The following is a 22,938-nucleotide window of genomic DNA, read 5'->3' on the forward strand; positions in this document are numbered from 1 at the left end:
TGGGGTGGAGACTGTGATAACCGAAGAAGCACTTCCGACTTTGCATTCTTCGTTGGAGATACGATATTTTTTTGAGTGTCAAAAAAATAACCTATTGTTACTCTTTCCACTTGTGAAGCAGAGTACATTGTCGCATCCTCATGTGTTAGTCATACTATATGGCTAAGAAGCTTGCTAAAGAAGATAAAATTTGAACAAAATGAAGCAACTCAAATTTGCATTGATAACACATCGGCAATTGTATTGGGGAAGAATCCTATATATCATCAAATTAAAGAAGTAAGAATATTAATGTTTGCTTTCATTCTGTTCGCGAACATGTGAAAAACAAAGATGTGGATCTAGTCTATGTGAAGACTAAAGAACAAGTTGCTGACATCTTTACAAAGTCACTCAAATTTGAAGACTTCATCAAAATGAGATATTTGCTTGGAGTCACAAAATCAAGTTTAAGAGAGGGTATTGGGAATTAAACTTTATTTTTAGAGATAAAAGTTATTGATAAAAGTTTATGAAGATAGAATGATGAGATGGTAATTCTTGATAAGAGTTTGTGATATGATAGAATTTGATGAGGTGTCATGATAAGGATAAGAGTTTCGTGGAGATATAATTTAAAAAAAGATTCTACATTATTAGTGTTTATCCAATAAACGTATAAATATGTACCTTTTTTAATGAATAAAACAAGATAAGTTTTTATTTTATTCTCCTCTTGAGATTCTCCTCCTCTTTCATATTTTTTTTCTTCTATATTTTCCTTTATTTCTTCTCCAATAATGTTTTTTCCAACAAGTTGATCTTTCGGTAGTTCAATCTGATCTCCTCAATGTCTCTTGTGAGCTAATACCATAATTTATCAGCATAATCATTGCTGTAGAATCATTAATAATACTTGCAATAGAGATTGCTAAATTATACTTCAGTTGATCCTCCTGCAGTTCAATCTGATCTCTCCCATGTCTCCTGTGAGCTGCGTAATGTTCCCCATCTTCACCATCGCCGCTGCAAAGTCTGTGGCAAACGCTACCGGATCGTTCACATACAACCGCACCAGCCAATCCGCCGGGCCGTCATTGAACAGCTCCTGGTCGGAGTGCAGCAGCCCCCGGCGGCCAATCAAGTTCTGGAAGTAGCCGTTGTCGAATCTAGTGGAGGTCGTGGCGTCCAGAGGCGCCAGGCTGTCGTCACCGCCAACCCTCTGGCACCCCAGCCTCCGCCTGTTGGCGAACCCGGCGTCGATGTTAGTGTCGTTATAAATATGCCCGCGGAAGCTGCTGCAGCGGGCGTTGCCGACGGTGTGGGCGCCGGAGAGCGCCGTCATGTCGCGCATGCTGAGCCCCTTGGACGCGAAGGTGGACGCGAGGGTGCTGAGGCCGGCCGTCGGCGGCGGGAGGTTGGACATCGCCGCGGACGAGCTCGCAGTCAGCGCGTCCCGGCGACCGAGTGCCACCACCCAGCTCGGTCCACCCAGCTGGTTTAATCCATTGGTTAATCGCTTGAAATAAAAAGGCATAATTTAATGGAATTTGAAGCGGCTACAACCAAATTGACTCCATCGCGGGCGGCGATGGCGAGAATGTCAGCGCAAGAGACAGTTGCTCTGCATTGTAATTCCACTTGCAACTTGATGGAGTCGACGAGGACGAATCCGCGGAGGGAGTTGCGATTTGGAGGCGCATTCTTCTCGCTTGCGATGGACGGCGTGTCGTCGAGGAGGACAGAGGCGTCGCATCCCTGATAAGAGCGTGGCAAACAACAGTAGTGTTATTTAATTTTCAAAAACTTGTTCCATGCAATTTACACTTGCATTTTTGTGTAAAGAAAAAGAACATTCTATCCTATTAATTCAGCCAATATTCCTAACATATGTTTTTGTGATTTTTAGTACATAATGATTTAGAAATTGATAAAATACTTTTAAAGTCAATTTGGAAAGTATAATTTATTTTGAATATGTATAAAAACACAATTTCCTTTTAGCTACGTGATATAGTAAATTTTTTTTTGCTATGTAGAAATGTAGATAGAATATTACATTGGAGAAGCATTATTATTATTATTATTATTATTATTATTATTATTATTATTTGAATATTTAAGATATTTTTAATATTTTAAGTAATTTTTATTTTTATATATTTTTTTATTTTGAATCTGTTTAATAATTTATGGGTGTGAGTCTATTAAACATTTTTATTTATTTTAGAATTTCTTTCTTTTCTAGGAATTAGAATTCATATATTAAATTTTTTTTCCCTTTCTTTAGGTATTAGAATCTTTATAAACATATAACTAACTATTTGTGGATTAATCCTCTACTCTTGATAAATTTTTATTTTTAGTAAAACTTAGAAGCTCACATGGTAATTATATTAGGCCCACAATGATATGACATTGTCCACTTTGAGTCTAATCCCTCATGATTTTACTCTTGGGCTCTACTCAAAAGGCCTCAAACTGATAGAGATATCTTTCTCTTATGAACCTATGATCTTTCCCATATATTTTTAATATGGGATTATGTTTACAATCTTACAACCCAAACAATCTCCCTCTCAAACAAAGGACCACAAGATCTCCCTTCAAGTATCGAGTCACTCTTGACCTACTCAGGGCCTCCGCTCTAGCAGCAGGTCACTGGTCTCCTGTACTTTGTTGAAGGTTTCACCCACATGATTCAACCTTGGATCATGGTTCTAGCATGTGCTTCTTCCGACGATTAGTCCGGTGAACAGAGACCTCGCTTTGATACAAAAAAAATGATTAAGTAATTTTAGAGCTACCAAGCTCTACCCAAAAGACCTTACACAAATGAAGATATCTTTCTCTTATAAACTCATGATCTTTCCTATGTGTTTTTAATGTGGGACTATATTTGTAACTTTACAACCCCAACATATTATTATCCTATTTAACATCAGTTGATATCAAAGCAGATCAAATCCAATGGAAAGTGGTTGTGGTCATGGTAGGCATGTTCCGATGGAGGAAGCCGAGCATCGTGAAGTACGGTTGATGAATGTGGATTTATAAAGGTAAGTTACAATTTGACCTAATGTTTGCCTGAGGCGATGTGAAATCTTGAAGTTTTCAAGGTATGTGGTCAAGAGGATTGACATGGAGATCTCGGAATTCAAGTTGTTCTATGTGAATTTTCTAGTAAGTCACATACAAAGAATGTTATTGATTGAATCAACAAAGTGGAGAGGTTCTTTGATTATAATCAAGTTCTGAATCGGATGAAGGTGAAATTGATTGTCATCAGACTCAAGGGTCGAGCATTAGCATGATGGGAGCACTTGCGATGCTTACGAATAAAAAGGAAGATGAAGAGTCAATTTTTTTCATTTGGTTACACTCAAATTTCATTCCAGGGACAATTAAAAAACTCCGTAAAGAATGATAGCTTTAACGCGCAAGATGACCATGATAGAGTTGATGGGATACTTTATGATGATAACCTTGAGATTTTAATTGTTGATCAAAATTTGACCCAAGTAGATGAAGAAAAAGAAGGAACTCTTTATTTTTTTAATCTAGAACAAAAGAGAGAGAGAGAGAGAGAGAGAGAGAGAGAGTCTAGATAATTGGGAAGAGCTTCTGAGAGGGATTAGGAAGAATAGGACGAAGGTCGAAGGAGTTTTGGCAAAATTTAAGCCTCGGTTACATTTCTACCAAAGGAGGATGTAGCTAAGCAGCCATCATCTGAGGTTCTACTTGCTCCAAAACCTATGGCTTCCCCATCATCTTCTCCTCTTGAGTTCTCCTGGATCGCATCACAATTTTTTCTATCACATCCGCCGACTAAGAAAACCCATAAGAAGGGGAGGAAAAGGAAAACAAATGATAAACCTAGTTAGCCCTGTGGTGGTCGGCTCGGCCTTACGAATTTTTTCCACTAAACACTAGGATAAATCGGGAAGCGCTCATGGAGGACTACCAAGAAACCCAGCATCCTTTGATTGTGCAAAGGAGAAGGAAGGAAGTCGAGGAGGGTCTGTAATTTTGGTACAAATTCTCGATCCCAACCAGCTCTTGGTTGTGCTTGGAGGAGGTGAGATCGACTTCGCCTCGTGATACCTCCTCGAGATGCAAGTCTACAAATTAGGAACTGATATGGTTATGCCTTACAAGAAGGTCGTGCATCCTGGAGGAGACACTAAAGTGGAAAGAAGAGCTTGACAGGTTGGATGCTCATAGCGCCATGATTTTGGTCACTGCCATTGAGGCAATCAATTAGAAGTTGTTGTTATTAGCTGGTCATGTTGGAACGGAGATGAAGACGGTGGATGCGTAAGAATCTCTCGGTGATGGAGTGATTGTTCTTGTGACTAGGTACCCAACTTTTATGCATAACTAGTTGGAAGAATTGGTTACTCTTGATGATGACAAATCATCTTCTCCATTCTACAATAGTTCAAAAAAATGCCAATGACATCTTGAAGACATTGTGCAAAGTTGGGGCAAGGGATATTCCTCGAATCTCTTCAAACATTGTCTTTGTTATTGTTGCCCTATGCATGGTCTTCTATTCAACAGCTCATATAGTGGTGTCTTTTTCATTAGAATTCCTTTTTAGATGGTTGTTTGAATATGAGCATGAACAACGGCAGTGGTCTGCTACAACTTCTCTGGGTTTGATATTTACTCAGTTTGATGGAACTGAAAGGAAATAAAGGTTTGAAGTGGCAAATGGATTTCTCAAGGTTCTTTGTAACAACAAAAGTTATCTTGTTAAAGGAGCCTATAGAACTAAGACTATCGGTATCATTAGCAAAACCGATCAAGCAATTGGTGACCAGAAAAGTGTTGTTGTTCAAGCTCTTTTGTTGAATCAGGGACCAAATGTAGGGGTTTACATGAAAAATTACATATGTTTTATGATATAACATGTAGCAGAAGAGAAAATAATTTTCTTAGAAATATTTTATGCATCCCAAAATGACATACACAATCATAAATCAAGACAAATTTAAGAGCAATATCTTTCTTATAATGTCTAGAAGAAAAGACATCAAAGAGCAAGCTTAACAAGACTTGCCTCTATTATTTTCCACACCAAGTTATTTTCAAGACGACTTTGCAACCACAAGGTTCCACTCCGTTTGGTACTAACCAAATCAAGGAGATAACACAAGAGAAGAGAAGGGCCGACGACACTAAGGTTGGAAACCGACGACACAATAGAGGATGGTCGACCAACAATTGGGCCACACAAGGAGGGGCGGCCAAAGAAGTTGGTGGCACAAAGGGGATGGCAATGGTAAGGTTCGGCGGCTCTTGGTTGGGCATCAACACAAGTAGGGGGCGGTGGCACAAGCAAGAGGAAACAAAAAAGAAAACCTCTTAACCTCTTGCTTCATGGAGAGGTCTTTATACCTCTTCATTAAGACTAGAGGTTCAAGCCCAAGCCCACATCACATGTGTTGTTCCAATTTGTCTACAAGAAGCATGAACATAAAATCCAAATCCATGTTACATAAGTAGGCCCAACTCGCCTACAAGAGACATGACCATTGGTGCTTCTGTCGCAGCAAATACTTTCCATATTGGTCCTTCACCTAGACCAACCAAACTCAATTTTTCTATCTTTGAGAATCTTATTCCATAACTTATTTTTAAGTCTCTAAGACATACTCGTAGTGCATGTAGCCCAATAGATTTCAAGCTATGTTGGTCATTTATAATTAATCATTTATTATGAGTAAATCATAAGTGACATCTCGTAGTACATCATGATCCCCAATTGATCAAAAAGTCACAGTTGACTTTAGAATATATCCTAAACCCTTCAATAGTTATAGTTATTAATGTGTTTATTGCTTTCACTTATCTTATATCTATTTGGTTTATGACATGATCTATATGTTAGTGTTTACTAGACTGACTATGTTACACCTAACCCAATTTGTAGTTTCTTACCTTGTGGATTCAAATTACTCAAAAACATATATCCAAGAAGACCTTCTTAATATATTTGCTTCGACCAAAGACTTATAAGTAACAATTCTGATAAGAGGTTATACGATATACGTCTCCTTATAGAAGGCATGGTGAATCCTCTTTTAACTATTCAAATACGTTTGGATATATTGACTTATATCTAATCATCTCATACTTATACCTCTTATAAGATGTTATGCTAAGATGCCAAAGTATAAGTATCCATGACCAAGATGACTTGAATACATCAAATCTAAGAAAACTTTCACTTGAGATGCAATGAGATCTTCACTGATATATAAAGAATCACATGAAGTCTCATAGCATATCACATCCGATAAACTAGTTACCTTTAACTATCATCCACATATTAACTCTCAATATCCCTATGTTTCTAGCCAATGAGGATCAGCCGCTTGAATAAACTAAAGAGTATAACATGTGCTAATCTCACAAAATTGATGATGTCCAGTTTCATCAATTCATGAACTAGGAAATATTTCAATACTTACATAATTATATATTATGAGATATGCATTAATTGTGATCCAATTATAATTTTTCTCATGATATATATTGTATTGTGGACTTCATTAATTGAGTTTAATATTGAATTACATACATATATAATGTATACCCAAATAGTAAATTTTATTTATCAAATAAATAAGACAATGTTTAATGTGATTGCCTTTGGGACACTCAAATATAACACCGAAGAGTGCTTCTGATAATTCATTGGAAACAACTTGGAAATCTAAGACTAAAAGTGTTAAAGCAATACTTACTGGAGCTCCATAAAGGAAACTTAGCAGGGTTGCTTTGGTGGACACCCTTGGTAAATAGATATGTGAAAGGTTGAAGATCAAGCTTCCATACCTTCTCACTGGATTACGGGATAAGCCCTAGGTTGTGCAAGATGAGTTATTCAAGCTTGGTGAGAAAATGGCTAATACTACTGAAGGTACAAGGGCTCTTACATTGTAGCTTTACTGAGAATTGGAAGATACATTTATGTGACATATTTCTTTTGGTGAGGGTGCAGGTTGGAAAGTAGTTACAACCTACGAAGGAAACTTCCCTAATAAAATTAAGCAACTTCTGTTCGACAAGAATCTTGATATAAACAATGTTAAACATATTGTGCTTAAAGCTAATTCTATTAACCATATTTAATATCTTTTGAGAGATTTGGTCGATGTTTTATTGAGGTGGAAAATGGTTTCAAAAGGAACAACTTTCTTGTCATTATTGCTAATGTTAGCATTTGTCAAGAGTTGAGAACCCTTGAAGCAGATTTTGAGGATGTTCTAGCTTCTATAAGATGTCATCACAGAGGAACAAGCCAATGTTGGTGCAATCAACCTCCAAGGTTTTGATATTTTTTTGACATTATGTTTAATGGAGCTTGGTTAAGGTTGATTTAGTTAAGTGTGAAGTCTAGTCAGGTCAATATTGGCCAGATGACTGGTGAGTAGTCTGCCCAGTGACTGCAAGTGGTGAGTAATCTATCGAGTGAGTAGCAAGTCCAAGCAAGTCAAGGTGACCTGATGCTTAGCAAAGGAAACTCTTTGGGGATAATCCTAGATACCTAGGAGAGGTAACCCTAGGTAAAGAGGAAAACCTTAGGGAAAAGTAACCGTAGGTACCTAGGGGGAGGTAACCCTAGGTAATGAGAAGTCTTGGAAGAGTGAACTCCAAGTAAAAGTCTCATTGAGTGAAGCTAGGCCCTAGTGAGTGAACCTAGGTGGTGAAAGCTCTAGTGGGTGAAATCGAACAATGAAAAATCCTAAGAGGAGATAACCTTAGGTAATGAGAAGTCATGGAGGAGTGAACTCCAAGCATGTGTGATCGAATAGTTTTTGATTGACCTGCGAGGTCGATCGGAACAGCAAATTTTGATAAACCTAAGTATAGTTTTACCAATACTATTTTGTATTACTATTATTTGTTGTTGTACTAATTTAATATGGTAGGAAAGTCTTAGTGGATCAAGCGATCAGACACTGAGCAGAGAAAGTCCAAACAAGTTTGGATGACTAGATGTTTAGCAGATAAGTTGAGGTAAACTACTAGAGGTAGTGCAGTGAGGTCATGTCCCAATAAGGACAAATCTTAAGCATTGGTCCAACCAAAGAAATCAATGGAGATTTGTAAGTTGAGATCAGGACAATCGGTGTTGTCTTATTCATGCACATATCTCTCTATTTAACTCTGTTTTGCAGGGACACTATTATTACTGTGCTAACGCTATTTTGCACATAAATCAAAATTTTGAGTTAACAAATGGTTCAGTCAACCTAACCAAAGGATTAGTCGACCAATAAGGGCAGAATAAGATGATTAGAGCGAAGATTATAGATTTGGTATTACAGAGAGATTAGTTGACTGATAAAGTTTATCAGTCGACCGAACCATAAAAAGAAACAATAGAAAATTATATCGAATTATCTCGTGAATGGAAACTCAGTGGTTCGATCGACGGATAAACATGATCAGTGGACCAAACATCGAAAATCACAAGATCGAATGGATCCGATCATGGAAAACAAGGAAGGGTATTGAGTTCAGTCAATCGATAGGAGGTTTAGTCAATCGAATTGTTTTCCAATCGATCGAACGATGCCTATAAAAGAAGACCTCGAGGTTTGAGCCAAAAACAACTTTTCATCTCCAATCTATTCTTCTCCTATTACACTTCTCGTGCAAGCTTTGACAATTCTGCTCTGAGAAAATCTTCGACAATTACGCTACATCTTATATTTAAATTATTGTTGGTAACTTTATTTTTCTCTTGTACCTTCTTTGAAAATAGTAGGATTTTTACTATCAGCATTTCATACTTGTACAATCATGCTTCTTCGAAAAAACTATATTAGAATTGGCTAACAAAAGCGGTCAAAGATCGTAGACCTTAGAGTAGGAGTTGACTAAGCTTCGAACCAAGTAAAAATAACTGTCTTTAAGTTTTGTTCTATTTTTATTTCTGTTGCGAACTTAACTCTGACTCGATTTTACTAAAAAAGTAAAATTAAAAAAATTTAATCTAACGAGATTCAATCCCCCCTCTCATCTTTCACAATCCAACAGTTAGTAATAGACCCCATTATAGGTCAAACGAGGATAGTCTATACTCTTCCTAAATGAGCTCGGTTAGTTGTTTCAAAGGACACATAAATCAGCTAGCCTCTCCTTTTCTAATTTTTTAGGTTCCATTAAGCAACAATTCATATCATCAACTGGATTGATAAAGACACAAGATTCTTTAGCTGAGAGTAAGATGACCAACAAAGTTTATCTATAAATGGACAAGAGCAACACCTACGATGTCATGATCATTGGTGGATCAACGAGGATTCTCAAAAACCAATAATTGCTAGTAATTTTACCAAGTTGATACCAGATGAACTTTCTCCTAGGCTACCTCTTGATGTCACTACTTTGAACTCAAGGATAAGTTTTTGTCAAACTGGAATGACTGATGTAGGATGATCTATAGTTTATTATTATTATTTTTGATAATTTTTTTACTTTTGGGGCATTTTTAATATTTTAGGTATTTTTAAAAATTTCTATCTTTTATATATATTTTTATATTTTGAATCCATTTAGGAATTTAGAATTGTGAATCTATTAATAATTTTTTCTTTATTTTAGAATTTTTTTTCCTTTTTTATAAGATAGGAATTAGAGTCTATATATTAAAATTTCTTTCTTTTCTTTAGATATTAGAGTATAGAGTCAATATAAACATGTAATTAACTATTTGAGAATTAATCTTTTTTGGGTAAAACCTAGAGAATGGTGATTTTCTCTTTATTATTTTTGGTGATTTCTCTTTTATCTTCTCCTTAATTTCATTTTTTCATCAGTTTGTAAGATAATCGTGTTAGAGTGTATACTAAAAGCTTAGATTTTGTAAACATTTATTTTGAAATAAAGAATTACATTGGTCAAATGTCAACATTTATATGCTAAGTGTATTTGTTCAATTAATTTATATTGTAGATAACATTGTGTGTGGTGTTACACACAGAAGATCATGTTATCAGTTCCTTATAAATTATAAATTGTAGCTCACAACTAAGATGGATAGGAACAAACCATTGGAATAGTCATAATGTAATTTGATATTAGTTTATCTTGATTATAAAATTACACTAGTACACTTTGAGTGTATTGAGCAGGACCATTTGAGGTAGTTTCTTTTTATACTGACTCTTTAAAAGAACAAGACCTCTGTTATTATGGAAATGTGTACTCTTAATCATGATATAATAATAAGAACATATACTTAATATTTATTTCTTTAATTTATCAAAGGGTGTGATTTAGTTCGATAAATCAATAGGCCCGATAAGTTGGGAAATAATATTATTTATATGGTGTGTTGTTGATTATAGAATGAAACTATGCCCTAATAATCTAGGTTGATGATGCCCCCTTGAGGAGCTCATAAGGATTGTCATGTAAACTCCGACATGACAATAAGGTTGAGTGGTATTACTTTTGGAGTTAGATATTAATTAAGTGAGTTGTCAGTAACTCATTTAATTAATAGACATTCGATATCTTAAACACAGGGAGAATAACACACTCATGATAAGAAGGAGTCCATATAGTAATATGGGTGCAGTAGTTCGATAATAATTCTTTAGTGGTATGAGTTATTATTGATGAACTCGAGTTGGGTATTCAGGGCGAACACGGGAAGCTCAAGTTCATCGGGAGACCAAAACCAATTCCTCCTCTCGGTCCCTGTTGTAGCCTCTTATTAATAAAGTCTTATATTCACCTAAATCCAACTTCTTACCCACCTTAAGGTGGCCGGCCAAGCCTAGCTTAGGAGGTCAAGCTAGGGCCGGCCAAACAAAGGTTAGATGGGTTCAAGTGGTGGCCGACCCTAGCTTGGAACCCAAGCTTAGGTGGCCAGCCACAATTAATTAAAAGGAGATTTTAATTTTAAAATCTTTCCTTATGTGGAAGCCATAATTTTAAAAAAGAGTTTTAAATTAAATCTTTCCTTTTATAGTTTCTACAAAGGTTTAAGATAAAGGTTTAATATCTTTCCTTTTTTGTAGATAAAAAGAATATTTTAATTTTTGGAGAAAACTTTCCTTAATTGTAATCATCCATATGTTTTAAAAGAGAGATTTTAATTTATAAAAGTTTCCTTTTATAACCAACCATGAAGGGAATTTTTAAAAGAGAAATTTTTATTTTAAAAATTTCTAAAAATAAATTAGGAAGTTTTAATTTTGTGTTTAAAACTTTCCTTATTTTGAGGACATGTAGGGGTCGACCATTGAAAGAGTAAAAGGAATTTTTAATTAAATTTTCCCTTTATTCATTGGCAAAAGAAAATAAGAAAGTTTTAATTATGTTTAAATTTTTCCTTATTTTCTAAGACCAAGGAATATAAAAGAGAGGGTAGAGGTGCCTCACATAGACAACACATCTATTATTCCTCTCCTCTCTTCCTTGGTGTGGTCGGCCCTCTTCCATTGCTCTTCCTCTTCTCTTCTTCTTTGGTGGCCGGCGACATCTAGTCTTGGAGAGATTTTTGGTGGCCGGATTTTGCTTGGAGAAGGAGAGAAATGAGACTTTGTTTCCTAGCATCCCTTGGATCTTGGTTGGTGGCCGAACTTCATCATCTCTTGGAGAAAGTTGGTGGCCGAAAATTGGAAGGAAGAAGGAGGCTTGGGTGGATTCTCATCTCGGTAGATCGTCGCCCACACGACGTCCGAGATAAGAAGAGGAATACGACAGAAGATCGTGAGATCTATAAGCTACAAAAGGTATAACTAGTTTTGTTTCCGCATCATAACTAGTTCATTTTTTGTATGGATTTTGAAATACCAAACACAAGAGGTTAACAATTCTAGGTTTCGGATTTATGATTCGATTTTGTGTTTCTTTTATTTTTCGATCTTGTGATTCGATTGTTCTTAATGGTTAAACCTAGGGTTACTGTAAGGAGATTAGATATTAAATTTCGTTGAAAGGCTTTATGTAGGAAGTGGTGGATGATCTCATACCCAAGAAGGCCTAGTGTCTCACCATGTTTAACCTGGAAGTCGATCTCTGAAATAAATATTTAATCAAATTTGTAACATAGGTGGATTTGGATTAATAATGTTAAGCATCGTTTGCGATCCAAGTCTAAACCTCTAAGAACAGATAACTTGAATTTGGAATCAATAATGTTAAGTTCTGTTTCCGATTCCAAATTTAATTTCTAAAGAACATAATAGGTTGTTAGGAAAGGTTTAGGACTTGTACAAAATTTTTATACAGGGGAACCGGTACGATATTCCGAGTAGCAACCAACAAATCACTATTCTGCCCAATGTCAATTTAACACATTATCACTTCAAATTTATAAATATTTTTAAAATATACTCTCGGAGCATCTCATATTAAGTGTAGAAAGAGAGAGAGAGAGAGAGTATTATAGAGTATAAATACGATTCTCTTAAATATTTCTAATCTTTTCACTATATTTTTTCTAGATCTCATATTTACTTCCACTACAAGTGTCTACTTAAGGTCACAACTTTATAATAGTAGTATCAGAGTGAGATTCATACTATTAGAACAAAAGGATGAAAGTGAAGTTGTCACCTTAGTGATCCCTCTAGGGCTATTTCATACTTTTTGAAAGAAGATAAATCATGGACCCTTTGCATAGAAGAGGTTAGACATTTAATAAGACATTTTACATCCGTTAGGAATTGATCTCAATGTCTATTGGAGCAACTATCCATATAGATATCAACTATGCTAATATGTGGGGGCAAAGTGAAATTCATACTAGTTCGTTTTGATGTTGTTGGGTCCTTTATTGCAGGCGGAATGATGGTATACCACCGTTTTTAGCTAAGTCGAGGCTAGAGTTAGACTCTATCTCTTTAAGATGAATTTGCCCCGCACATGGTGCTCACAATATATGGTAATCGTCTCCCAAGATACAACGACTTTTATCTTGCGATAGCAGCAATGCAAATCGCAAGACCTCCAAACCGAGGAAGTTTCTTGAACTCTCCAATGCAAGAATGCAAAGCTTTCTTTGCTTGGAAGGAAGTGAGTGAATGAATGAGTATATGAGGGACTTTATTTATACATATGAAAGGGTATAAGAACCTCTTGGTTCAATTAGATCTCATCCATCCATTTCAAAATGGGTGATGTAGATCGCATCCTTTCCTAAGAGGCATACTACCTCTTGATTAGATGCACCCTTTAATCATCCAAAAGGCATTTAACCCGTTTTGATTATTTTTCCATTTATAATTTCTAACAATCCTCCATACAAATGAAAAATAATGCATGTTATCACCTAAGGAGAGTTCGATCAATAAGTCAATGCATCGGGAGAGGTAGCTTGTGGCTTTGAACCTTCCGTAGTGGAATGCTATCGAGCATACTAGGTTGCGCAGTGAACGTGATGTCTTGAACTGCTCAGCTGTTTGTGTATACTAAGACAATAACACTCACACAAAGATTTATCTCACTTACTTTGGGTTCTCATTGTTGGTTCCGTTTTGGCCATGGATATCATCTTGGATTCATGAGTGTTTCATTGAAACGGTTATGTTTTCACACTCACATAGGTGACACTTCTATCAAGAGTATCCTACCATACTCCACCTTATAAAGGTATAGAAGTCATTAAAAGCATAAGCTTAACTTCACTACATGTGGTAGGACAGCACAAGTTCATTCTAGGATTGAGATAGAGATAATGATAATATATCTCGTGTGCTATAACACAACTTCTGTAACTTCATTGTCCCATTGAACCGAGATCTTAGGATCTCCAGTCAACAAGGTTGGGTTGCTGTTACAGTCATTTTTAGCTGTAGATTTTTAATCTCATTCCTCTCGATGAGCAGTATACTTAATCTCGACTTAGCCCCTTCGTAAGAGGATCTGCCAAATTATCTTTGGACTTGACATAGTTAATTACAATCACTCGGTTTGAGATCAACTGTCTAATGGTATTGTGTTTACGACGTATATGTCGAGACTTACCATTATACATACTACTCTGTGCCCTTCCAATCGCCGATTGACTATCACAGTGTATAAGTACGGCGGACACATGTTTCGTCCAGCTCAGAATATCTTCCAAGAAATTTCGCAGCAATTCATCTTCTTCAGCTGCTTTGTCTAATGCTATAAACTCGGATTCCATAGTTGACCGAGCTATGCATATCTGCTGTGTGGATTTCTAAGATACTGCTCCTCCACCGATTGTGAATACATACGCACTAGTGGATTTGGAATCTTTTGTATCTGATATCCAATTAGCATCACAATATCCCTCTAAGACTGCGGGATACTTTCCGTAATGTAATCCATAGTTCATAGTATATTTCAAATATTTAAGAACTCACATCAATGCTTTCCAATGAGTATCGTTTGGGTTACTCGTAAAACGACTCAGCTTGTTAACCATACAGGAAATATCCGGATGTGTGCAGTTTGTGAGATACATCAAGCTACCTATTATCCGAGAATATTCCAATTGCGATATGGGTTCACCATGATTTTTCGCTAAGTGTTAACTTAGATCCATAGGTGTTTTCACTGTAGAGAGATTGTTCGCATTGAACCTTTTCAATACTGACTCTATATAATGTGATTGTATCAAAACTATCCCATCGGATATCCTGAGAATTTTAATTCCCAATATAACATCTGCTAGAGCCATGTCTTTCATATCGAAATTCTTGGTCAACATTTTCTTTGTACTCATGATTACCTCATGATTACTGCCCATTATAAGCATGTCGTCTACATATAGACAGATCATTACATGACCTTCAGGTGTGTTTTTCACATAAATACATTTGTCACATTCATTTATTTTGAATTCGTTTGACAGCATTATTTTATCGAATTTTTCGTGCCATTATTTAGGCGCTTGTTTAAGTCTGTACAATGACTTAACAAGTTGACACGACACACCTTTTCCTCTTTTCCTGGATCTATGAACCCCTCGGGTTGCTCCATATAGATTTCTTCTTCCAACTCACCATTTAAGAACGTAGTCTTAACATCCATTTGGTGTATTTCAAGGTCATACAGTGTTGCGATGACTATCAGCACTCATATGGATGTAATCCTTGTCACCGGTGAGTAGGTATCAAAGTAATCAAGGTCTTCCTTTTGCTTGTACCCTTTGGCTACAAGTATGACCTTATACTTGTCAATTGATCTATCAGCTTTATACTTGCATTTTAGTATCCACTTACAACCTAATGGTTTTGTACCAGAAGGAATGTCTACTAATTCACAAGTATGGTTATTCATGATGGACTCGATTTCACTAATGACGGCTTCTTTCCACATTGGGGTGTCGAGACTAGAGAGAGCTTCGTTTAATGTTCTTGGGTCCATTTCTGACATAAAAGTCATGAAGTCTGGCACGAATGATTTCTCAATTCTAACTCGTTTGCTCCGACGTGGCTCTTCGCTTTGATTGTCAATAGTCCTTTTACGACAACTAAGTTCAGAAACGTCATTTTCGTTAGAACTTCCGTTGTTATCACTTTGAATGTTTCCCTTTATTTGGGAATATGTTTTCAAAGAATATCGCATTCCGATATTCTATGGTTGTTTCCACATGAATATCAGGAATGTCTGACTTGTGAACTATGAATCGATATGCACTACTGTTATGAGCATATCCGACAAATATCGCATCGAATATTTTAGGTCCGATCTTTACTTGCTTTAGCTTAGGTACTTCGACCTTTGCTAAGCACCCCCATACCTTTAGGTATTTGTACGATGGCTCGCGGCCTTTCCATAGTCATATGGTGTTTTATTATTTTTCTTGTGAAGGATTTTGTTGAGAATGTGGTTTGCTAATAGTATAGCTTCCCCCCACAAGTTCTGGGGTAAGCCTGAATTTATCAACAAGGCATTCATCATTTCTTTTAGTGTATGATTTTTATGTTCAGCAACACCATTTGATTGAGGTGAGTAAGGCGCCGTTGTTTGATGAATAATGCCAGATTCTGAACAAAACTCATCAAACGATGCACCATATTCTCCTCCTCTATCGTTACAAATTATTTTAATTCATTTATCAAGTTGATTTTCAACTTCTGTTTTATAGGTTCTGAAAGCTTCTAAGACTTCATCTTTACTTCTTAAAAGAAAGACATAACAGAACCTCGTGCAGTCATCGATAAAAGTTATAAAATACTTTTTACCTCCTCTAGTATGCACGAATTTTAAGTCACATAGATCACTATGTATTAACTCTAGAAGAGTCGTTGACCTTTCCATCGAATGAAAAGGTAGTCTCATCATTTTTGCTTCCACGCACACTTCACATTTGTGTGTTTCATCAACATTAATGTTTGGTAATAAATTTAACTTGACGAGACGTTTCAAAGTATTATTATTGATATACCCAAGTCGATCATGCCACAAATTAAAACACTCAACAATATAGCTGGAAGCTTTTATTTTATTATCATCAAATTCACGGTGTACAGTCATTACAACCATTTTGGACAGACTCTGTTCTAAGTACCCTTTACCTACGAATACACCATTTTTCGTAAATACAAAGTTGTTTGACTAGAACATTAGTCTGAAACCGGCCTTAACAAGTGTTGATCCAGAAATTAGGTTTTTCCTGATGTCGGGAACATGGAGCACATCAATGAGTGTTAGCTCTTTCCCAGACGTCATTTTCAGAACAACTTTCCCGAGTCCGACAATCGGGGATGTCATGGAATTGCCCATATAGAGCTTTCTTCCACTTATCGGAGTATATTTGGAGAACATCGCCTTATTAGAACAGATATGACGGGTTGCTCTAGTATCTATCCACCACTGCTTCGGGTTATCCACCACCGTGTTGGCTTCAAACACGACCGTAGTGAGATCCAATTCCATGTCGTCAAAAGTTACAACTTGGTTCGCAGCATCCTTCTGACTCTTGGTTAGTTTCTTTGGGCGTCTGCAATCCTTGGACATGTGTCCTGGCTTTCCGCAGTTGTAGCATGTGCCCTTAAATTTCTTGCCTTGAGCATTTTTTTTGGATTACTTCGGCTTTTTGGCTTTTGGTTCAGCCAGGTTGGACATCTCGTCGACTGCCCGCTTAGTTCCTCTGGAGTCAGACATCTTTTGATTATCTTCCTCCATTCGTAGCCTCAGGATTAGGTCTTCAAGTCCCATCTCCTTTTGCTTGTGCTTTAGGTAATTTTTGAAATCCTTCCACAACGGAGGGAGTTTCTCGATTACCGCGGCTACTTTGAATGACTCGTTCATCTTCATGCGTTCGGTATCCAAATCATGCATTATCAGTTGCATGTCTTGGACTTGAGATGTTATTCCCTTGGAATCCAACATTTTGAAATCTAGAAACCGGCCGACGATGAATTTCTTTAACCTGACGCTTTCGGTTTTGTATTTCCTTTCAAGTGACTCCCATAGAGATTTTGTCGTCTCTATTCAGCAATACACGTTATACAACGCGTTGTCCAATGCGTTGAAAACGTAGTTACGGCACAGGAAATCTCTGTGCAACCACGCATCGTATGCAGCCTTACTATCGGAATTACCTTCCGTAGCGGCTGGCGGGTCTTCATGCAAAAATCGTACGAGGTTTAATGTTGTCAGGTAGAACAGTATCTTTTGTTGTCATCTTTTAAAGTCGGCTCCGTTGAACTTTTCCGGCTTCTCTCCGGTTGGAACGACGGTTAGAACGTCGTTGATTCCAGCCATCAGTTTGCACAAAGAAAATTCGTCTTAAAAATGTTGGGTCCTTTATTGCTGATGCAAACTGAGTGCAAGCAGAATGATAGTATACCACCATTTTCGACTAAGTCGAGGCTAGAGTTAGACTCTATCTCTTTAAGACGAAATTGCCTCGCTCATGGTGCTCACGAAATACAACAATCGTCTCCCAAGATACAACGACTTTTATCTTGCGATAGCGGCACTGCAAATCGCAAGACCTCCGAACCGAGGAAGCTTCTTGAACTCTCCAATGCAAGAATGCAATGCTTGCTTTGCTTGGAAGGAAGTGAGTGAATGAATGAGTATATGAGGGACTTTATTTATACATATGAAAGGGTATAAGAACCTCTTGATTCAATTGGATCTCATCCATCCATTTCAAAATGGGTGATGTAGATCGCATCCTTTCCTAAGAGGCATGCTACCTCTTCATTAGATGCACCTTTTAATCATCCAAAAGACATTTAAACCTTTTTAATTATTTTTTCATTTATAATTTCTAACAGATGCAACGTTTCAATCCAATTATTAGAGAAGAAGCCACCATAACGATGGCAACAAAATTTGAAATAAAGAAGTTATCATCAATGGGAGTAATTTCTCATTATAGAAAATGAAGATAAAAGACAATCTTGACTCCACGAAGGCAATTGGAGAGAGACCAGTGGTGATCACTAATAGAAAATGGAAAAAATGAACAACAATTTTATGGCCAGTCTCCACCTTAGTTTGGCCAATGAGGTATTTCCAAGCGTAAAGGAGAAGAACACAATAAAAGAAATTTGGGATAGTCTATCAAAGTTGTACGAGTCCAAGTCACTACACAATAAGATTTTCTCAAAGAGAAAACTCTATAAACTCTTTGAATGCCAAATTTTACTTTTGTTGTAGATCACATCAATAGTATATTCTTGAAGTCCTCAAAGTTGGGTTACAAATGTACGTCCCAAGCTTTTACTTCAAAGTTTACTATTTTCATAGACTATCTAGTCTTTGAGGATGTTAGGATTGTTGTTCTAGAAGAAAAGCAAAGAGGATAAGTTGGCAAGTTCAAAAAAACTACAAGAATGTAGAGAAGAATACAACTAATCCTCAAGGTAATATTGCAAGTACCTTAGATGATGGTGAAATTATATATAGTGAGGCAACTATGGTACGTAGAACTCATTTTGCTAATGTGTGGATTATGGATTCAAGAGCTAGATAAAACATGACTTCTCGAAGAGAGTGGTTTTATTAACATAAGTCAATCTCAAGCGAATCTATTTTTATGAGAAATGATCACGCTTTGGAGATTACTAGTATCGGTACTATCAAATTAAAAATGCATGATGGTACAATTTGCACTATCCAAGATGCACATGTAAAAAGTTTGAAGAATAATCTATTGTCTTTGGGGCAATTAGATGGCAATGGTTGTAAGACCTATATTCAAGATGGGATCATGAAGATTGTCAAATGCACACTTGTGGTAATGAAATTGAGAAGATGATTACAAATCTTTATATGGAGAAATATTACAAGAAGGAGAGACACATGTTGCATCAACAAATTCTACAAAAGAATCAACAATGACGTGACATCACAAACTTTGCAATATGTCGGAACAAGATTTGAGGATTCTCTAACAACAAAATCTTCTTCGAACTAAGACAAGTATCATTACTCTTTTGTGAGCATTGTGTTATAGATTGAAATTTAATAATTACTGCTAGAAGTAAAGCTATTCTTGTTTGGCAAACACCCATTTTGTCGTTTGGAGGTGCAAATATTTTGTTTCTTTTGAAGATGATTACTCCAGGTGACGTTGGGTGTATCTAATTATAAGTAAGGTGGACGTGCATCTAATTTTCAAAGCAAGGCACGGGTAGAACATGAATTAAGAAAGGAGATCAAGTGTTTACGGTCAGATAATGAAGGCAAGTATACTAGCAATGAGTTTGATGATTTTTGTTGACATGAAGGCAGGTAAAGACTTCTCTGTTATATATACTCCTCAATAGAATGGAGAGGCAGAATGGATGAATACAACCTTGTTGGAAAGAACAAGAGCAATATTAAAAACTACAGGACTATAACAGTCATTTTGAGCAAATACAGTCAAAAATATCTATTATACGATAAATCAATCACCATCAGTTGCAATTGGGATGAAGACACTGATCGAGACATGGACTGGTAAAGGTAAACCTACTAACTATTCATCTCTCTGTATATTTGAATCTTTTGTATAAGTAATGTCCAACTCTCATGAAATATCAACATTGGATCTAAAATTTAGGCAATGTATTTTCTTAGGATATGTTGATGGAATCAAGGGGTAGTGTTTGCGGGATCGATCTCATTGCCCACAAAGTGATTATCACTAGGGAGGTAATATTTGCAAAAGATAAGGTACAAGACAAAGAATGTGATAATACTTCAAACGAGAAATCAGACACTATGAGTATTCAAATAGAAAATAGGCAAGAATGAGAAGTTTTAGACTCTGCAAAAGCAACACCTGAGCACGAAGAAGAAGAAAAAGTTTGATTTATAGTTCTAGAAGTCACACACATCTCGAGAGAGAAGAGAGCTTGCTTGGCGTTCTGAGTATTATTATCGGTAGTAATGTTATTTGCTAATAGAGGAAGGTGAGCCATTAACTTTCCATGAGATAGTAAATATCCAAGATGCATCTCTATGGATGACAGCCATGTAAGAAGAAATTGAAGTTCTACATAAGAACAAAACTTGGAAGCTTGTTTCCACTACCACATGAAAGAAAAGCCATTGGCATTTAATGGGTTTATAAGATTAAGAGTGATGACAATGAAGTCAAGTTGTATCATGCGAGAATATTGGTGGGGAAAGGATAATATTAGAAAGAGAGTATTGACTTCGATGAAATATTTTCTCCTATAGTTATATCAGCTACAATTCAAGTAGACCTTAACATGTGTGCTACATTTGACTTACAATTAGAATAGTTAGATGTGTGAAAATTAGCTTTTTTCATGAAGAACTTGAAATAAAGATTTATATACTTCCATTAGATGGTTTTAAAGAAAGAAGAAAAGAGAACTTAGTTTGCAGGTTTAACATGCATCAAGATGCAAGATGCTGGTATAAGAAATTTGACTCCTTTATCATGAGCCTTGTATACAACAAACAAAACTTAAATCCTTGTGCTTATTACAAGAAATTTGGTAATGATGATTTTATTATCTTCTTGTTGTATGTCAATGATTGTTGATTGCAGGCCTCTGTAAACTTGAAGGCTCAATTGGCTAGGAAATATGAAATGGATTTGGGACAAACAAACAAAATTATATGGATGCAAATTCATAGAGATAAAAATAATAGAAAGATTTTGCTTCCCAAAGAAACTAAGGGCAACCGAGTGCATGAATCTTCCGTCAATATGAGAGCCCGGGGAAGATTTATTATACTCAGTTTTACCTTACTTTACAAGAGGCTATTTTCGAAATCAAACCTATGACTTCTTGGTCATATGACTTTTCCAAAGGAAGTATTTGAAAAAAAATCTTACAGCTTCTTATATGCAAGATTGGAAGCCAATTTCTACACCTATTCTTACTATTTTTAAGTTGTCTCAAGTATGAGTCCTAACAATGAAGTGGAGAGGATGGAGATATTTCGAGTGTCATATGCATCAATAGTGGGTACCTTAATGTCAGAGGCGAGACATAAGAGGGGGCTAGCCTGGGCGTAGTCCCCTCCTTATAAAATATGATGATTTATTTTAAATTTAACCCATTAATTTACTTTAGTTGGAGGAGTTGCAATATATTGTGACCACGTGCACAATAGAAGCCTATTATGTGACAGTTACACAAGTTAGTAAAGAGGCGATTTGGTTATAAATAACAATGGAGGAGCTCAAATACAAGTAAAGAAAAATTACTTTATTTTGTGATAATTAAAATATTTTGGACTTAATTAAAAAAATTTAACATTTAGAGGGCGATAAAACACATTTCAGTGCAATAACACGATTTATTCGTGAGAAGGTGAAGGAAGTGTGGATATTCAAAAAAAATCCAAACTGAAATCCTAACGAAGCCAATCAATACTGACAACTTTATATGGTATCGATCCTTTGTTGGTCTTGTAGAAACATAAGCAACGATAAATGATAAAAGTAGAAAGGATGAAAGGGTTACTTAAATATCCTATCGTCATACTATAACCTCGGGAACAACTTAGATATCTCTTCGGAGACATCCCATAAAACAATTAGACAACTATATAGAACTACGTACTGGTGGTTATCAAATTTCATGCATGAACCAACTAATGAAGGCATGCATGCAAGCTCAAAGCAGAAGGTATGCATATACGAGGTAGCTAGCTCACGTTGACGAAACAGTCATGGAAGAAGAGGCGGAGCATGGAAGCGCCTAAGGTGGCATCCTTAGCGACGGCTTGCGTCATTGCCGACCGGACGATGGGCTCCAAGTTGGGGCAGCTTTCTGCATAGAATGAAGGCGACAACTGCGCACGAACCAGCACCACGACGCTACCGCAGGCAACCATGCAAACCACCGTAAATATGAAGCTTTTGGCCAAATGTGCACCCATGATTGAAGACTATCTAGCTAGGAACTTTCACTGATCGAGAGGCGTATATATCCTTGCATCCCTAGACTGTTAGTGCTAGCTATTCACATATTGTCTTGACTTGTTTTGCACGCATCCTTTCACTTCAATTCACCGAAATACACTTAAGCACACTCATCTTTACATTCCTTTGGATCTTTATAGCAATAAGTTTGGTTGTGAATCGTTGTCAGCTTCCATCCTGGATCTTAATCTGTTCAGGAGCTTGGGCTAATGCTAATAATTGATCTAGCAGATCACATAATCACACATCATTTGACAGCTACAATAGACCTAACCCTCCACGTTTAAGCACTTCAATTAATCATGGGAATATTGTGAAGTCCTTTTTACATGTCTCTTTATATAATTATAGACAGTGCTAAGATCGAACATATTTCCGAATACAAATAAAATTTCTAAGAACTCATCAGGTCTATATATATATATTAATAGAAAAAGAAGAATATTTCTTTTGAAACAAAGGGTACAATGGGCGAATTAACCATTATTAGTGTCTACTGTTTGACACATAATCCTGGTTGTTGGCTTGTCATTTAGCTAGGTAGTTTATCAAATCAATAGCAACACTAGTTACCAATATTCATTCATATGCATGCATCA

General features: G+C 36.4%; 1 protein-coding gene across 1 annotated transcript; it reads right to left on the reverse strand.

Moving 5' to 3' along the window:
- Positions 1 to 921: 921 nt before the first annotated feature.
- LOC122003692 (peroxidase P7-like) lies at positions 922 to 22,279 on the reverse strand. Its single transcript, XM_042558761.1, has 3 exons — positions 22,072 to 22,279; positions 1,546 to 1,737; positions 922 to 1,474 (listed from the first exon to the last, which is right to left on the reverse strand). The coding sequence occupies exons 1-3, from the start codon at positions 22,249 to 22,251 to the stop codon at positions 923 to 925; spliced, it is 924 nt and encodes a 307-aa protein (XP_042414695.1). The 5' UTR covers positions 22,252 to 22,279; the 3' UTR covers position 922.
- Between the last annotated feature and the right edge of the window lie 659 nt (positions 22,280 to 22,938).

Source organism: Zingiber officinale, chromosome 7B, assembly GCF_018446385.1.
Source record: "Zingiber officinale cultivar Zhangliang chromosome 7B, Zo_v1.1, whole genome shotgun sequence".
Lineage (NCBI taxonomy): Eukaryota > Viridiplantae > Streptophyta > Magnoliopsida > Zingiberales > Zingiberaceae > Zingiber > Zingiber officinale.